General features: G+C 42.7%; 1 protein-coding gene across 1 annotated transcript in view; it reads left to right on the top strand.

Moving 5' to 3' along the window:
• LOC125464066 (syntaxin-2) overlaps positions 1 to 18743 on the top strand; it is a 72622-nt gene that overhangs the window by 15372 nt on the left and 38507 nt on the right. The window contains exons 2-3 of the mRNA XM_059654883.1: positions 2444 to 2518; positions 3966 to 4065. Coding sequence (XP_059510866.1) covers positions 2444 to 2518; positions 3966 to 4065 — 175 coding nt within the window. The remainder of the gene's footprint in view (positions 1 to 2443; positions 2519 to 3965; positions 4066 to 18743) is intronic.

The following is an 18743-nucleotide window of genomic DNA, read 5'->3' as shown; positions in this document are numbered from 1 at the left end:
GCTGCTTTTTTGTGGATGCTTCGTTGAAGTTTTCAATGTGTTTATTTCCCACTGTCTGTGTTTGTGAATTACAGCCAGGTTGGTCCAGGTGGGACACTATGTTCTGCTATACAATCATGGAATAGGACAGCTCACGCACACTCCATGCACTGACCATCAAGACATTGGAGTGGGATAAAGAAACTAAGGGTCACACTTGTACAAATCAAAACAAGAATAAAATGACTCGGATTCTGAAAGACTATCAAAAGGCTGGTTTGCTGATTCTGAAATTGAATCTAACTGAAGCACAACACTTCAGTAGAACAATTTTTTTATTCTTTCATGCAATGTGGATGTCATTGGTTGGGTCAGCATTTACTGCATATCTCTCATAATTATATCTCATAATTGATCCTTGAGAAGGTGGTGGTGAGCTGCCTTCTTGAACCACTGCAGTCCATGTGCTGTGTAGAAACCCAAAGTAGTATTTGGGAAGAAGTTGCAGGATTTTGACCCAGTGACAACTTGCAGCTTGTGGTGGTTTTATGTATCTGCTGGATTTGTCCTACTAGGCAGTAGAAGTCACAAATTTGGATGGAACATTGGCGAGTCACTGCTGCACATCTTGTGGATGGTATCCACAACTCCCACTGCATCAGTGCTGAAAAAAAATCAATGTTTAAGCTAGTGAATGGGGTGCTAATCAAGTGGGCTGCTTTTTCCTAATACCAAGGTGTAGAGCTGGATGAACGCAGCAGGCCAAGCAGCATCCTAGGAGCAGGAAAGCTGACGTTTTGGGCCTAGATCCTCCTCCAGAAATGATTTCTGATGAAGGGTCTGGGCTCAAAACGTCAGCTTTTCTGCTCCTAGGATGCTGCTTGGCCTGCTGTGTTCATCCAGCTCTACACCTTGTTATCTTGGATTCTCCAGCATCTGCAGTTCCCTTTATCTCTGCTTTTTCCTAATGTTGAGATTGTTGAGTGTCATTGGAACTGCATCATCTGGGTAAGTATTCTATCACACTCCAACTTGTGCCTTTGTAATGGTGGACTTTGGAGAGTCAGAATCTCCAGACTCTGACTTGCTCTTATAGTCAGTGCTTGTACAGCTAGTCCAGCTGTGTTTCTGGTCAGTCCTGACAAGTTGAGCTGTTAATTGTTGGATATTCAGAAATGGCAATACAATTTAATTGTCAAAGGGCCTTGGATCTTGTTGGCGATGGTCATTGTCTGGCACAAAAGGCAAAATTTTACACACATACTCTGAAGTGTGTGTGTATATACACACTGGATTACACTGGGTTAGAGATAGTAGGAACTGCAGATGCTGGTGAATCTGAGATAACAAGGTGCATAGCTGGATGAACACAGAGGAACAGGAGGGCTGTTGTTTCCGGATCAGGCCCGAAACGTCAACTTTCCTGCTGCTTGGCCTGCTGTGTTTGTCCAGTTCTACACCTTGTTATTTTGGATTACACTAGGTACGATGTTCATGTGTGCAGAACCATCAAGCTACATTGTCTGGATAAAAGGGTGAATATGTTAAAGATGTTGCCTGTTAATTTCTGGGTCAGGGGTAGAGACAGTTCAGTATTTATAACAGGAGGGTGTGGCATTATTGCAATGAATTAAGAATGGCATACAGGCTTGATGAATATCATGAGGCAGTGGTTTGAATGTTGGTTTCTGTGGTGTGTTGGAAATGCAAATACACCAGACAACTTTCACACAGTTATGTTGCTGAACTAGTAACTCAGAGCTGAACAAAAATACTTGAGCTAAGATCCTACTGCAACAGCCGAGGATTTAGTTAATTAAATCTGGAATGAAAAACTACATCGAGAATGGTGACCATGAAATTATCATTGTTCTAAAAATTTAGTTTCCCTTAAGAGAAGAAACCTGTTGTTTGATCTGGCCAATATGTGACTCCAAACCCCCACAAACAGGTTTGCCACTTCAACTGCCATCTGAAGTGACACAGCAAAGCAACTAGTTATGCACAAAAAGGAGACTCATCATTACCTCAAGCAGATAGGAATGGATAATAAATATTGGCCTTGCCAAGCTGCCCACACCCTGAGAATTAATAAAACCTTAGTCACTGCTGTTAACCTCCCTCAATTTCTGAAAAGTGACCATTCAAAATGTATTTATCACAAGTGGAACAATGGCTTGAAGTTCTTGTTTGCTGAAACAAGTTAACAACTGAAAAGTTTGGAACTGAGTCAAAGCTAGTGAGGGACATCTCAATAATAGTGCAGTGTTAGGTGAAAATGACAGATTTTAGGTCACAAGGAAGTAAATTCAGTACGTTAATGGAAAAAGATTGAAAATTAACTGAGCTCAGTAAACCATGCAGGCTACAGAGATAATCAAAAAGCAAAATTGATTTTCTGTGTCAATGAAATGTGTTCCTTGGATTTTTAATTGATAATTGATTTTTGATTATGCTTCTCCAGTACAAAGAAAATTATGACGATGAAGTCACTATTACTGTTGAAAAAGAGCAGTTTATGGATGAATTCTTCCATCAGGTAAGGCATCAAAACTGGATCGGTGTGGGGGGCAGGGGCAGGGGCTTTGAGAGTTTTACTTAACTATTGGTATCATTTAGTACAATTACAGCTTCTAATTTTGGGCAAACACCTACTATATGTTTCCTTATGTCATTATTCCTTATTCCTTTTCTCCTCTGAAGAGTCAAGAGGACAATAGATCAGTGCTGCTCTGTACTGATGTTCTTAAAAACATGACACCTGCCAGTTTCTCATTTCCTTGTCTTGCTGAGGAAGAGCTTCCTCTTTAGTGGCTTGTTTTTTCAACCCTTCACAGTTTGTCAAGACTTGCTGACTGAGAAGCTCAACATCCTTGTGTACTGGGCTGCAGATGAAGAACTAATACTCAATTGTGTAAATATTGGTATGAGGCCTTGGCCAATTCTGAAGCCACCTATGATAGTGTTATCACTAAAAAGTGACTTATTATAAATGGTGGTCTCTGAAAAGCAGAGATAACACGGTGCAGAGCTGGATGAACACAGCAAGCCGAGCAGCAGGAAAGCTAACGTTTCGGGCCTAGACCACCCTCCAGAAAGGGGGGGAGGGGAAGTGGGTTCTGAAATAAATAGGGAGAGAGGGGGAGGCAATAGAAGATGGTTAGAGGAGAGGATAGGTGGAGAGGAGACAAACAGGTCAAAGAGGCAGGGATGGAGCCAGTTAAGGTGAGTGTAGGTGGGGAGTTAGGGAGGAGTTAGGTCAGTCCAGGGAAGATGGACAGGTCAAGGGGGCAGGATGAGGTTGGGGGGGTGGGGCTTGAGGTGGGAGGAGGGGATAGGTGGGAGGATGGAATGGTTAGGGAGGCAGGGATGAGCTGGGCTGGTTTTAGGATGTGGTAGGAGGAGGGGAGATTTTGAAGCTTGTGAAGTCCACATTGATATCATTGGACTGCAGGGTTCCCAAGCGGAATATGAGTTGCTGTTCCTGCAACCTTCAGGTAGCATCGTTGTGGCACTGCAAGAGGCTCAAGATGGACATGTTGTCTGAGGAATGGGAGGGGGAGTTGAAATGGTTCGTGACTGGGAGGTGCAGTTGTTTCGTGTGAACCAACTAAACAACTGCACCTCCCAGTCGTGAACCATCTCCAGTCTGTCTCCTCTCCACCTATCTTCTCCTCTATCCATCTCCCCCTCTTTCTCCCGATTTATTTCAGAACCCCCTTACTCTTCCCCCATTTCTGAAGAAGGGTTTAGACCCGAAACGTCAGTGTTCCTGCTTGGCCTGCTGTGTTCATCCAGCTCTACACCTTGTTATCTCAGATTCTCCAGCATCTGCAGTTCCTGCTGTCTCTGAAAAGCAGATGTATTCTGTTTAGACATTAGATGGTGGAATTTTGTGATCAGATTGTTTAATGCTAATTGTATGCTAAACCAGTGAACCAGCTATACATATACAAATTGTAACTACAGAAAAGATTACACTATAGGTTGAGGAAATCCGGGGATGCATTGACCAAATTGCAGAAAATGTGGAAGAGGTGAAGAAGAAGCACAGCATCATCCTATCTGCACCAAACCCTGAAGGGAGTAAGTAACAGCATGAAAAATTTTCAAAATGCAGCTATGTACATGTTACTTAGATGTTCTGTTTGTTGTTTGATATCAGTGTCATGTGGGTTGGAAGTTAGAGTCATCAAATTTTGTTTGCAATTTAACCAGTATCCACCCATGGTTCAGGAAAAGGATGCTGAGCCTTGTGGATTCCTGATGGAAGCTGTGATAAACAGGAAATTACATCTGTTAGGAAGTGGTCGCATTACAGCGAAGATTTTCCTGTATATTGCTGAAAACCACTGGGTGGAAGAAGCACACTGCAGAGAAGAGACTGTGTGCGTCTAAACCAGCAATGGAATGTGGACTTCATATATTTGCTTGAATGCTTTGGAGTCAATGATGACAGTGGTTCAGCTGCCTTCATTAGATTTCAGGGACTGAGTGTGATGGAGTCTTCTGAACCTGAGCTTTAAAATTTCCTGAACTTGAAGCAGGACAAGGATAAATTCAGTAAATATGATTAACTGGTTTGAAATTGCTTCCCAACATCATAAGATATAGGAGCAGAATTAGGCTATTCAGCCCAGTGAGCCTGCTCCACCAATCTATCATGGCTGAGATGTTTCTCAACCCCATTCTCTTGCCTTCTCCATGTAACCCTTGATCCCCTTACTAATCAAGAACCTATTGATCTCTGTCTTAAATACACTCAATGACTTGGCCTCTGCTAGTCAGCGGCTGCTCTCCTGATAAACGTGCCTTTATCCCCACACTCTGCCTTCTGCCAGTCAGCCAGTTCTCTATCCTTGCCAGTACTTTACCCCTAACACCATGGGCTCTTATCGTATTTAACAGGCTCCTGTGAGGCACCTTGTCAAAGGCCTTCTGGACAGCTGGACAGGCAGGTAGTACTGAGGAGGTGGGGAAGCTGCAGAAAGATTGAGACAGTTTAGGAGAGTGGTCCAGGAAATGGCTGAAATTCAATGTGAGTAAATGTGAGGTTTTGCACTTTGGGACGAAAAATACAGGCATGGACTATTTTTTAAACGGTGAGAAAATTCGCAAATCAGAAGTGCAAAGGGATCTGGGAGTGTTGGTCCAGGATTCTCTAAAGGTTAACTTGCAGGTAGAGTCCGTGATTAAGAAAGCGAATGTAATGTTGTCGTTTATCTCAAGAGGTTTGGAATATAAAAGCAGCGATGTGCTTCTGAGGCTTTATAAGGCTCTAGTTAGGCCCCATTTAGAGTACTGTGTCCAATTTTGGGCCCCACACCTCAGGAAGGACATACTAGCCCTGGAGCGTGTCCAGTGGAGATTCACACGGATGATCCCTGGAATGGTAGGTTTAACGTATAATGAATGGCTAAGGACCCTGGGATTGTACACATTAGCGTTTAGAAGGTTGAGGGGAGATCTGATAGAAACTTACAAGATAACGTATGGCTTAGAAGGGGTGGATGCTAGGAAGTTGTATCCGTTAGGCGGGGAGACCCGTGGGCACAGCCTCAAAATTAGAGGGGGTAAATTTAAAACTGAAATGAGACGACATTTCTTCAGCCAGAGAGTGGTGGGCTTGTGGAATTCATTGCCGCAGAGCGCAGCCGAGGCCGGGACGTCGGATGCCTTCAAGGCAGAGATTGACAAATTCTTGATCTCAAAAGGAATCGGGAGTGCAAGGATGTGGTGTTGAAATGCCCATCAGCCATGATTTAAATGGCGGAGTGGACTTGATGGGCCGAATGGCCGTACTTCCACTCCTATGTCTTATGCTCTTATGGTCTTCTGGAAATCCAAATAGATCACGTCCCCAGGCTCTCCTTTGTCTAACTTGTTCATTACACCTCAAAGAATTCTAACAGACTTGTCAGGCATGACCTCCCCTTGATGAAGCTGTGCTGACTGAGCCCTATTTTACCGTGAACTTCCAAGTATTCTGCGATCTCATCCTCAATAATAGACTCTTAAATCTTACCAACGACCAAGGTCAGGCTAACCAGCCTGTAGCTTCCTGTCTCCTGCCCCCCTCCCTCCTTAAATGGGGGCGGGGGAGGTGGGGATTTACATTAACTATTTTCCTGTTCTCTGCGACTGTCCCTGACTCCAGTGATTCCTGAAAGATCCCCACCGATGCCTCCACAATCTCCTCCAGAACTCTGGGGCGTAGTCCATCTCATCTGGGTGATTTATCCACCTTCAGACTTTTCAGCTTCACCACCACCTCTTAGTGATGGCCATGACACTCTCCTTTGCCTCGTGTCTCTCTCGGAGTTCTGGTATACTCCTGGTGTCTTCCACCATGAAGACTCTCACACAGTATCGATTCCTTTCCTCCATCATTGATTTGTTCCACATTACTACTACTACTGGCCTAATGCCCACTCTTGTCTTGCTCTCTTATATCACTAGCTAACACCCTCCTATTTCATTTTCTCCTACCTTATTGCTTTTTTTTAAAGTTATTCTCTGATTTTTTTTTAATGGTATCCTAATCCTTTGGGTTCCCACTAATCTTCACTACACTGTATCCTTTACCTTTTGCTTTTGTTCTGTCCCTGACTGCCCTGGTTGGCCATGGCAGCCTCAACTTCCCCTTAGTGTGTTTGTTTCTTCCTTGTGATGAATTTCTGCAATGCCTCCCAAATTGCTCCAGGAAACTCCTGCCATTGATGCTCCACAATCTTCCCTGTGAGGCTCCCCTTCCAATCACCTCTGGCCAGTTCCTCGCTCATTCCTTTGTAGTTCCCTTTATTCAATTGTAAAGGGATTCTGATTCCAGCTTCTCCCCCTCAAACTGCAGGCTGAATTCTATTATGCTCTGCTCACTGTCCCCTAGGGCTTCCTTCACCTCAAGTGCCCTAATCAGGTTTGTCCCATTACACAGCACCAAATCTAGTATTACCATTTCCCCGTTGGGTTCTACCACAAGCTGCTCCAAAAAACTATGTCATAGACAAGCCTCAAATTCCTTTTTGGGACCTGCTACCAACCTGATTTTCCGAGTCTACCTGCATGTTAAAGTCCTCCAGGATTATTGTAGTAGCGCCTTTCTTGCATGTCTTTGCTACCTCCTGATTTTTTTTCTGCCTGATCTTGACTACTGCTAGGAAGTCAGTACATGATTCTATCAGGGTCATCTGTCCTTTGCGGTTCCTCAGCTCCACCCATGCACGTTCTACCCCTTCTGAACCTTCTGAACTTCTTGCTATTGATTCCAGTTTCATTTCTAACAAACAGGGCAACACCTGCTCATCTGCCTTCCTTTCGATAGGAGACATCTCCTTGGTTATTTTGTTCCCAGCCCTGATCTCCTCTCAGCAACATCTCAGTGATGCACACAACATTATACCTGCCAATTACAATCTGTGCTACAGGCTCATTTACCTTGTTTCATACCCTGAGTGCATTTCAGTCCTACTTTGAATGAGCCCTCTTCTAGTTGTCTCCCTATTTGCTGTGCCTGAAATTAGATTCCTGAACCTTTCCATACTGTGTCCTATTACTTGTTCTGGAAACTTTCATACCCCAAACTGAGCCCTTCCTCAACCCTGGCAACTAGTTTAAAGACTTTGTGACCTCAATTTGCACAGTCTGTCTACCTTATCCCAAATGCTTTGTGCATTAAGGTACAAACCTTTAAATTTGTTCTATTGTCAAATTTCCATGCATTCTTATGGTTCCTTGGCACAATATGACATTTATGTATTCTGTCCCTTCCCTTTATTTTCTGAATACAATCAACTGTGTCGGTAACCAGTGTTCTACCCTCTCCTTTCCCATTGACTTTATAACTTTCCATGCAACTGAACCCACTCTTCCCACTATTTAGTTTAAAGCCTTATTCATAGCCCCAGTTGTGTGATTCTCAAATACTCTAATCCCAGTGTGATTCAGGTGGAGCCCATCCCATCAGAACAGTGCTCTCCATCCCAAAAACTGGTGCCTGTGTCCCATGAATTTGAATTGATTTTTATTTTCCTGCACTAATCTTTGAACCACATGTTTACTACTTTAATTTTGACCCTTTGCTGATTAGCTTGTGGTTATATAGTAACCGAGATGATTACCTTTCTGATTTTGGTTTTTAATGAAGCACTTAGCTGCTCATATTCATTCTTTACCTCTGCTCCCTTTCTACATAGGGGGACTTCGACAACTGGACCTTATCTTCTCTCCTGCAGGCCCCCCACTCCAAGTTCGTCTGCAGCCCGTGTGAGAGAGCCTGAACCTGGGCATCAGGCAGGCATCGGAGCTCTTGATCTTGGCCACGGAATAATGTCTACTCCCCTGATGATAGTAGCCCCAATTATAACTACATTTCTGTTTTGTACCCCCCCACCCAAACCCCCGGCCTCCTGTATGGCTCCCTGTACCACAGTGCTGTGGTCAGTTTGCTCATCCTTGCTACAACCTCCACAGAGGGAGCAAGAATCTCCAACCTGTTAGACAAGGTAAAGAGTTGAGGCTCCTTTAGTACTACCTCCTGGATCCCTCTACCTGCCTCACTAATAGTCACACCCTCCCTTGCCTGACCATTGACTGAATTTGAGGAAATTAACCGAAGGGGTGTGACTGCCGTCAGCTAACTCTCCCCTCGCTAATGTGTTTGAAGCTCAGACTCCAGCTCAGTAACTCTGAGCCAGTGTTCCTCAAGCAACCAACACTTGCTGCAGATGTGGTCACTATGAACCACAACAAGGTCCAGCAGCTCTCACATCATGCAGTTACAACACGTCGCCTGGCCCCACATCTCTATTTTCTTAGTTCTTAATTTGTTTTCTTTATTTCCTACTGGTCACTTAGTAATCTGTAAATATTTCTCATATTTACTGCCAATCTGAAATTAACCTGAAAGTAACAGTCAAATTTGGAGCTATTGTCAACCAAAGAACTTGTGGTTTTCCTGTGATGTCACTCTAGTTTGTGCTGTGATTTCCAGACGACTGTCAACGGAGAGCTTGGAGTACATCGAAGCCTACTCTGACTCATGACTTTGGCTAGAATAGTGGGGAAAGAATTTTGTGTCTGGGGTCTTTGTACTGATCTTACTGTCCAGTGTGAGCTTAAGATGAGAGTACAAGATGCATATAAGTGTTAGTTAATTAACTGAAATTTCAAATTCTGAATAGAATTTCCTTTATATCTTAGTTTGTTTAAGCCGCACTTCCAAATGAGAAGTGTTTTTGCACTTGGTCACATGGATGTAAAGCTTCAAGGTTGAAGAGTTTCCTACCAACCGTGCAGCAACTAATAACTGCTAGAATTGGTTTTAGGTCTGCTGGCTAAAATAACAGTTAAATATTAACATTTTGTGGTAATTTATGCATTTAATTTATGGTCAGCTAAGGAGCTGAAATTTCATTGCTGCCCATATTTTGTTGAGTAATTCATTTTCCTGACTGCTAAACCAGGCTTGTATTACTTTGAAGTCAGGTGATCAAGGCCAACTCCTGGAGATGTTTCATATGTTTAAACACTTAAGGTCAACATAGATAAACTAGTTTTTGTGGCAAGGGGAGCAGGGGACATGGGGAAAGAAGCTTAACATCTGAGCCAGGCTGTTTAGGTAGGAGTTATGTCAGGAAGTACTTCACACACACGAGTGGAAATGTGGAGAACTGACCCTTAATAAAGCTGAAGAGGCTGAGGTACAACTGAAAAACGTAAAGTTTGGGTGTGAGATATTTGTTGGCTGTGGAATGGAAGTAAAAGTGATTAAGTGCGATTGTGATTCAGATCACCTGAGGTAGCATGATGGCTCAGTGATTAGCACTGCTGCCTGTCAGTGCCAGGGACCTGGGTTCGATTCCCACCTCGGGTGACTGTCTGTGTGGAGTTTGCACGTTCTCCCCATGTCTGCATGGGTTTCCTCCCACAGTCCAAAGATATGCAGGTGATGTTAGTTGGCCAGGCTAAATTGCCCATAGTGTCCAGGATATGCAGGCTAGGTAGGTTAAAGGGGTAGGGGAATGAGCCTGGGTGGGATGCTCTTCAGAGTCAGTGTGGACTTATTGGGCCAAATGCCCTGTTTCCACACTGGAAGATTCTGTGATCTGATTGGTGGAATGGCTTGAAGGCTGAACAGCCTGCGCAGGTATGTGTATGTCTGTGTCTGTTGAGTATTGATGTTGATTCTGCCTGCATGGTCAAACATGGAGTGGCTGTCAGTGTGTCAGATTCCCTCTGCCAGTTGATCAGGAAAATGAGTGTTATCTGGTGATAAAGTGAGATATTTATCCATTGCTCACTTGCACATCTATGCATGTGCCCCTCCCCTCCCACACATCTGTTTCATTTTTTTTTCTTTTGCTTGCCCTCTCTCTCACTTAACCCTCTGTCCCTGTTTATCCTCCCCTTGCCCTCTCGTCTCTCCCCAGCCAACCTCCAAAACACGTGTGCAAGCACATGTGTTTCACTGAACAGTGGGTACATGTGTAGAGATTTCTAGAGATGATCAATATCAAGTGCTGTGGAAATAGTGCCATTTTCCTCCAGTAAGTTAGATGATCACCCATGATCTTATGAATAGCAGAGCAGGCTTGGTGGGGCTGAATAGTCTACTATATGTTCCCCATTTCTCTCCCCCTCTCCCACTTGTGTACGCACACATGTAAAATTTGCTCATGCTGGATAAAGTTGAGTACAGAAACATATTTAGGATAGAAAGTTGTACTCTGCAATTGTGTAGTAGTAAACACACAGCCATTGTTACTGGGCATGAGTTACACAAGAAATCTCATGGACACATTTCCCTCCTGACTGGAGAATTTAGTTGCGTTTTTGTCACTTTGAGGAAACAAAATAAAGTTTTGTATTACTCAACTCCTGTCAGGATCTCAGGATGTCCCAGTGCACTTTGCAGCCAGTTAAATAAGTGTAATCATTCTCATAGGAAAGGTAATAGCCAATTTCCACAGAGCAAGCCAAACTGCACTTAACTGTCTAAGCAAAAACTGCACCAAAATGAGGTCTGGGTTATCTTCCATTGTGAAGTGGGAATGAACTATGATTTCATGAGATATAAAGACGTCTATCAAGTTCTCTAATATTTGGTCTCCCCAGCTGATCTGGTGTTCCTAGGCAAATAATTTCTTGTATCTTTTGGTACAGTGATGGAGTTTGGCTGATTTTATGTTGAGCAAACAAGTGGCTTACCTGATCAGCGTCAGAGAAATTATTGTAATAGTTCTTAATCTTTTGGTTATAAGCTTAGGATAACCTTGGCCAATGATTTTAATATGATAATGACAACAGGAGTAAGGAATGTTCTCCCACAAAAAAACAGTAAATGGTAATTCAGTTAATATCTCAAATGTTAAGATTCAGGGTCAACCATGATTCTATTAATGGAGATCAGAGATGAGGGGCTGAATAGCCTCCATTTGTTCCCATGTAGCCCTGTGATTTTACTAAGATGAGGAAGCATTTTTTCCCCACTCAGGAGGTTAACCTGTGAAATTTGTTATCACTGATAACAGAAGTCTGGTTGGGCCACATCTGGAGTATTGTGTCCAGTTCTGGTCGCCTTGTTACAGGAAAGATGTGGAAACGTTGGAAAAGGTGCAGAAGAGATTTACCAGGATGTTGCCTGGAATGAAGGGAAGGCCTTACGAGGAAAGGTTGAGAGAACTAGGTCTTTTCCCTTTAATCAGTGAAGGATGAGAGGTGGCTTGATAGAGGCGTACAAAATGATCAGAGGTGTACACAGAGTGGGCAACCAGAGACACACTTTCTAGGGTGGAGGTAGCTGTTACAAGGGGGGGCATAGTTTTAAAGTGAAAGGTAGGTACAGGGGAGACGTCAGAGGTATGTTCTTTAGTCAGATTGGTAGGGGTGTGAAATGCATTGCCAGTGAGGGTAATGGACTCAGCCTCGTTAGGGGCATTCAAACTGCTATCAGGTAGGCATGTGGATGATAGTATAAGGTAGGGGTGGAAGTTAGGTAGACGTTAGGTTTAGGGTAAAAGTTCGGCACAAGATGGTGGGCTGAAGGGCCTGCATTGTGTGGTTATGTTCTATGATATTGTGTGAACTGGGCGCAATATATTCAAGAAAGAGATTGATACCTTTAATATCTAGAGAATCAAGATTATTGAGAGAACGTGAGAGTAGGATTTTGGTAGAGGATCAGCAATGATTGTATTGAATGGGGAAGCAGACTCGAAGGGCTGGATGGTCTACATCTGCTCCAAGTTTCAATGTTAAGATTTGGTCATTACATGGATCAGGTCGGTCCTTGGGCCCCTCAGACCTGCTGCACCATGCATTCTTGTAGATTTTTTGCCTCAGGTCCATTTCCCCATACTATCCCTATTTTCCTTGCTTCTCTTCACAAATCAATCTGTCATGAATATAAAAACCTAAATAACTCTGGATGCTGTAAATCTGGAACAAAACAAAGTTGGAAAAGCTCAGCAGGTCTGGCAGCATCTGTGAAGGGGGGGAAAAAGAATCAGTTTACGTTTTGGGTCCGGTGATCCTTCCTCACATTAACTGACTTTTTTTTTCTATGCAGATGCTGCCAGGCCTGGTGAGCTTTTCCAGCAACTTCTGTTTTTGTTCCTGTCATGAATATACCTGGTGATATCAAAATGCTGTTGTAATGTTGTGTGCAACCCCACTACAAATGCTGAAGCTCAGAACTGTATCAACATTTAACTTTTGAATGTTTTGTATTTGTACCCTGGTAGCAATGCTTATGTGTTTTTATTTGGCCCTGAATTGGTCAATCTGCAGCAGACATCTGATTGTGTGTGGAGACTGTCGACATTATCTGGCAGCCTGTGTGTCGGATTTTTGTAAGGATATGACAGAGGCGCTGTAGGGAAGTATGTTCAACAATGGTGTTGCAACATAAAGGTTTATCTCTTCCTCTTTTTGAAACCACGTTTAGTTACACTTGGAACCTTCAAATACTTAGAGGGGCTGGGAAGTCATGTGACTGATCCAAAATAGGACACTCTTGTTTTATCATGGTTTCAGCAATATTTCAGCTGTTTTACTTCTTGGAAGCATTGGTCGAGTAATGACGTCATTTTGAAATTCATTCCTTGAACTTTTGTGTTGGTTCCCACTGGAACCCTTGTGCAGTGGTAGTGCCCTGTTATTGAACCAGGTGGATCTAGTTCAAGTGTCACCTACTTCAGAGTGTTTTGTAACACTTCTGAACAGGTTGCTTTAAAAATAACCTTGTATTTAGTGTAGCGCTGCCCAAAGTGGGACTGGGAGCAGAAACTTTGGAGCCATGAACTCCAGTACCGCAATGGTCTCCTTTGGGCACTGACTTTTAAAAATTCTACTCCCTCTCTAACAAGCTCCTGCCCCCCTGGGTCTCAAGTAGTGTGAAAATTTTCAAGCCTCAAAATGAGGTTCGTGTGGGGGAAACGGGGTAGTGGGGAAACGTGTAGGGTTGCACTGCATCTCTGCAATCTTCCCTTTATGCCTGGTCAATATGAGGAGGCGTTGTAGCCACCCATGTTTCAAGCTTTCATTATCTTTGTTGATGTTATTGGTGGAGGGAACGTGAAGTTCAATTCAGCCGGAAGAACAAATGGCGCAAAATGGTGGGATTTTAAAAGGGTTGCAGAAGCAAAACTTGAGGCCAATGTTTTAAAAAAAGGGTTTTTTTTTGTATCTCTTCATGGAGCAGAGCCAAAATGTTAAGGCTGAGGTAGGTACATTCTCGAGAAGCAAGGGGTGTCTGACAGGCTATAGGAGTGGATGGAATTTGGAGCAATCAAATCAGCCATGGTCTTATTGAATGGCAGAGCAATCCAAGGGAGCTGAGTGATCTACTCGCTCCTTTACGGTATGTTCATAGGTAACAGAGGCACCTCCAATTGCCTGTGTGTGGGTAATTGAAGGTGTTTGAAAGGTGCAAAGGTCTCAGTTTTATAGATTGATACATAAAAAATGAAATACCTTAGCTGAGGTAGTGTTCACATGTCTGCATCACACTATAGAATGTCAAATTTTTAGAGTGCAGAAGAGGTTTACTAAATGGTAACATCTGAAGGACTTTAGTTTTAGATCATCGCCTTCTTCACAGATATGATTATAAATGCTTGGGCAGGTTGGGTTTTAAACCATTGCCTCCTGACCCAAAGGAAACAAGCCTACCGTTGCGCTACAAGGGCTCCCAAGGGACTTCAGTTATATTGAGACACCAAATGAACAGAAAGTTAAGGAGACATTTAATTGGGATCTGGTTAACGTTATGTGCGGTTTTGATTGGGTAGCTGGGAAGTTTTCATGAGCGTTACTAACCACAGCGCAGAGATGGAAAGTAGTTGTCGAAAGAGCGAGGGAAAATGCGGGGTTGTTTTTTTTTGACACATCAAGTTACAATTCAGTGTCTGACCTGAAAGCACAGTGGAAGCAAGTTTATCAGTGTTCTTGAGGGAATTGAATATATTCTCGATGGAACAATTTGCTTTGAGAAATCCAGGAAGGGGCTGTTTTAAGATAATGCATACAGTTGTGCTCTGAAAGTGCAATTGTGTGTAGGATAATTGCCTGTTTTAAGGCCAGGCATTCCAATTTCTGCACCTTGTCACGATCATGTCAGGGGCCAGTTGACGTCACTGTCCCAAAGAAGGCAGCAAAAAATAAGGAAATGATTGACGTCAAAGAAGTTTGTTTACCTAGCTGGAGATTTTGGTTTTATTAGTAATTTGATTAGCAAACTTATTCAGCTGTTAACCTCTAAAGCTACAGTTTGATTTAAAAAAAGGCAGAAGTGAAGATTAATAATTGATTGCCTGATTAGAAAATGCTTAAAGTTTTAAGCTTATGGTTGATGACTAGCTTTTCGTCATAACTTATCAAAAGATGCAACATTGAGCATACGCTGAGGTGTATTTGTATCTATCTGAACTGCAGAAACTGATCAAGATCAGGAATGTGTTGTAATGACACTTTGCAGACACACATCATGGATTCAGCACAGTTGGTTCTATTGATCCAGATGGAATCAACAATTTCTGTGCGCCTAAACGCTGAGCTGGAAAGTTATCAGCTTTCTAATTTGCAGCCAAATTCACTTTGTCCTGGTATGCTGCTCACGTTGCACCCTGAGTCATACTCGGCAGTCTTCTGTCGATCTTCGATACACATTTAGACACATCCGGCAATTTGATGACAAAACATGCAAGTGAACATGGCAGCTCAATATGAAATTGCTTGATTAGTTTTGGAATGTTTTATTCATGTTTTTGTAGTCATGTGGCCATATTTAAGAAATGAATAGGAATAAAGTTTCTGTTTGTATTTGCTTTCTCAATCCATACTGCATTTCCTCAATACCAGCAAGAATAGGTGCAGAGTGACTTGGAAAAGTGAGATAATCCACTTTGTGAGGCTCAACAAGCTGAGGGGTTACACTCCAGCAAGAACTTGGGAAATACTGAAGATCAGTAGGGCCTTGGTCCTCATATTCACAAATCCCTGAAGATAGCAGAGCAGGGAGATGAGGTGGTTAAGAACGCACACAGTGTACGTGATTTTATTAGCCTAGAATAAATGAAGGAGACTGCTATACTGGAACTGTGTAAAACACTGGTTAGGCAACATCCAGAGTACAGCTTTCAGTTATGCTCAGCACATTGTAGGAAGAAAATGATTGCATTAGAGAGGGTGCAGAGGAGAATTACCAGGATGCCACCTGGGCTGGAGGGTCTGAGCTGTTGCCTGCAGAATTTCAAAGATTGAGAGGGAATCTGACAGTATAAGATTGAGGGGCATAGACTCTTTTCCATTAATTATGTCATCTAGAGCAGTCCTCCTCAATTCCCACTTCGAACTTTTCACTGGTATAATGCGAAAGTTCAATGTTTACACATTATTTAACACTGAATTCTGTCGAACTGTCTCTGGACTGAACCTGATGCTGAGCAGTATAACATGGTCTTTGGCTAAATACTGCACTGCCAGTATATGATTCTGTTCACAGTGCCAACGTGTTTTATGGTTTCTTGAGTCTGTGCATTTTACAAAAATTGGAATGTGCTCTCACTGCATCATGTCTACGTCAACAGACTCAAAGAAATCTTCAGTGTCATGTCTGCAACTTCTGGTGCCTCTGCTACCATCTTCTCATGGAGTTAACCCTTTTACAAAGTGCCAGTTGGTGATCCCACATTTGCATTCAGTGGGTGCCTTGAGAAAACTTGTCAACCTTCATCTGAAATCTTTATCATGTGCCATTTTCGCGCAGGATCTCGAATTCAATTTCAGAAGTGTTTTTTTTAAACTTCAGCATTGGATAAATGCAATGAGATTAACATTTTTAATTCAGTGCCTGGGCTTTGACTGAGAAATTTATTTTGAAGGTTCTGAAGATATAGTTCAACCCTCTGTGTACAGATCGGTGACTCAATTTGCAGAGATGGCTGAATTTTTGGCTTTCAAAAAATTGTTTGAGTCCTATCACATTTTCTGAATGGGATGGGCAAGAAACGCTGGACAGCTGCCAACGCCCACATCCCACAAAAAAAATGAATAGAGAAAAAAGAAACTTGAAGACTGAATGTTCAAAACCTTTTATTTCAGGTAATGGATAGATTGATAAATATCCTACCGCAGTGCTGTTCTGTTGAGATATCTTCTTGAAGGAAAAAAGCAGCAACAGCTTGTGTGAATAGCAGCAGAATTAATAACAGCTGTTAGTTAGTTGCTTTGGAAGAAAAACTATTGTTTGGCAAGACTGTGTACTTACAGTCGAATAAAACTGTAAATGAATTATAACAATATAAACTTGAATTTGAGTGTTTTGAGGGGATCTGTGTTTGAAATTATAAAAGCCATCTCTCACATTGGTACCAGGTCTCGAGGATTAATGCAATTCTGCTGCAAAATGTCTAACTATTCATTTGAATAAGCAAAGCATCATTCTAAATAGTTGTTAAGGTCTGGTGATGGGGACTGGCTGGTGCCAGAGTCCAAGCATGAGCAACTCCAAGGGACTCAGTCTTGGTCTCAGGCTGTTTTAATGAGTGTGGATGTAACTGCCTAGACACCAGACTTGATCCTATTGGATCTCATTGACCCCCCCCACTGTTTCTGAGATCATATGAAGCCCCTTCCTTCTCTCTCCCCCCCCCCCCCCCCCCCATCCCTGAAGTTTCTTAATGCTGTCTAATTCCAGCATTTGGCCCCTCACCCCAGCCCTAATCTTTAAACCCACTCTCAGTGCCCCCAGATCATAGCAACTGCTCTGAAATTGCAAGATCGAACTCCTCTATATTCTCCAGAAATCCAGTGTTCCCTAACTGGATCTCAAACCCACTCCACATACATTTGGGCGATGTAATCTCATCCCAGCACTAGCTCATTCACAGGCAGCCCCCATCACTAGATTCCCCAGTAACAGGGACTTAGCCCAAAGCCATATGTCCTTATAAAAATCTTCAAGTTATTATGAAATGCCACAGAAGGTTTAGTTATTAATATTAAATGCAGAGTCACACTTGCTTCCTGTGATACTTTCCCCACTTTGTTAACAACATTATTGTTATGAAATAGCATATCTTCGAATTCTGCAAAAAGCCCAGGCGATGTGAATATGTTAACTAACGTTGAAATTCACTCAAGGAAATTCACACGTATGTGAACACGGAAATGTTGGCAGACTGAAGCTGTGTAGTTTTGTAATCTGGCAGTTTTGAGTTAGGGTGGTTCAATGGTTGTGTGGGGTATAATCTTTATGAATTGAAATTGTGACATAGAGATGAAAATAACTCATGGTGTGAGATCACATAACAGCATATAACTCGGCAACATTTGTGAGCACAAACTAGCCTCTGGTTTGTGGGTGCAATTTGTTGGATCTCTCTAGTCTTCACATGAGCCATAACATTTTAGGAACATGGAACTCTAGTGCAGGAATCAGATACTTGCTGTGCTCCACCAGACAATAAGATCATGGTTGCCCCATAGCCATTGATTTTTGACAATGAAAGGGGTTAATTTAACTCAGCCTTGAATAAAAGTAAGGACCCAGTTTCCCCTACTGTCTGAATAAGATTCTAATGACCCTCATTTTCTTCATCTTTGCTTTATCACAGAGATCAGTTCTAGACTCCCCCACAAGACACAACGTGCCTTATGTGTACACACTTAAAACGTCCCCTCTGTTTCTTGTATGTTCCAAAACGGTCACCCCTCATTCTTCAATGGATATAGCTCAATCTACTATCTTCATAAGCTAAATTTCTCAAACCAAAAATGTGTTGAGTGAACCTTCTCTGAGCTGCTTCTGATGGCATCTCACTAGAAGGGTGAATATATGGACAGGTCATTAAAGGTGGTAGAACAAATTGTTAGAGCAGATAATAAAGCATCAGTCCCTAATAAGACGTGCAGGGAGTATGAGAGGGGACAGCAACCTATCTGGTTCATTAATGCCCTTTTAGGGAAGGAAATGTGCTGTCCTTGCCTGGTCTGGCCTGCATGTTACTCCAGACCCACAACAATGGGATTGACCTTCAACTGTCATCTGAAACAAGCAAACATTCCTTAGTGTTGTGTTTGGTTCTGGACACAGCTTGAGGCAAGATGTGAAGGCTGTCAAGAGAACTCAAAAGATTCAGAAGGAACGTCAGTAATGACAGTGGAATGGAGAGCACTTGAATGAAAATTTGAAATCTGTCATAGCTGCAAGCAGCATGTAGTGGCTAGGATGAAACTGGCTTTTATCAATAGCAGCTATGTATCCA

This window comes from Stegostoma tigrinum, chromosome 26 (genome assembly GCF_030684315.1).
Source record: "Stegostoma tigrinum isolate sSteTig4 chromosome 26, sSteTig4.hap1, whole genome shotgun sequence".
Classification (NCBI taxonomy): domain Eukaryota; kingdom Metazoa; phylum Chordata; class Chondrichthyes; order Orectolobiformes; family Stegostomatidae; genus Stegostoma; species Stegostoma tigrinum.
The sequence above is the reverse complement of the archived record's forward strand: the minus strand, read 5'-3'. Positions and strand labels throughout refer to the sequence as shown.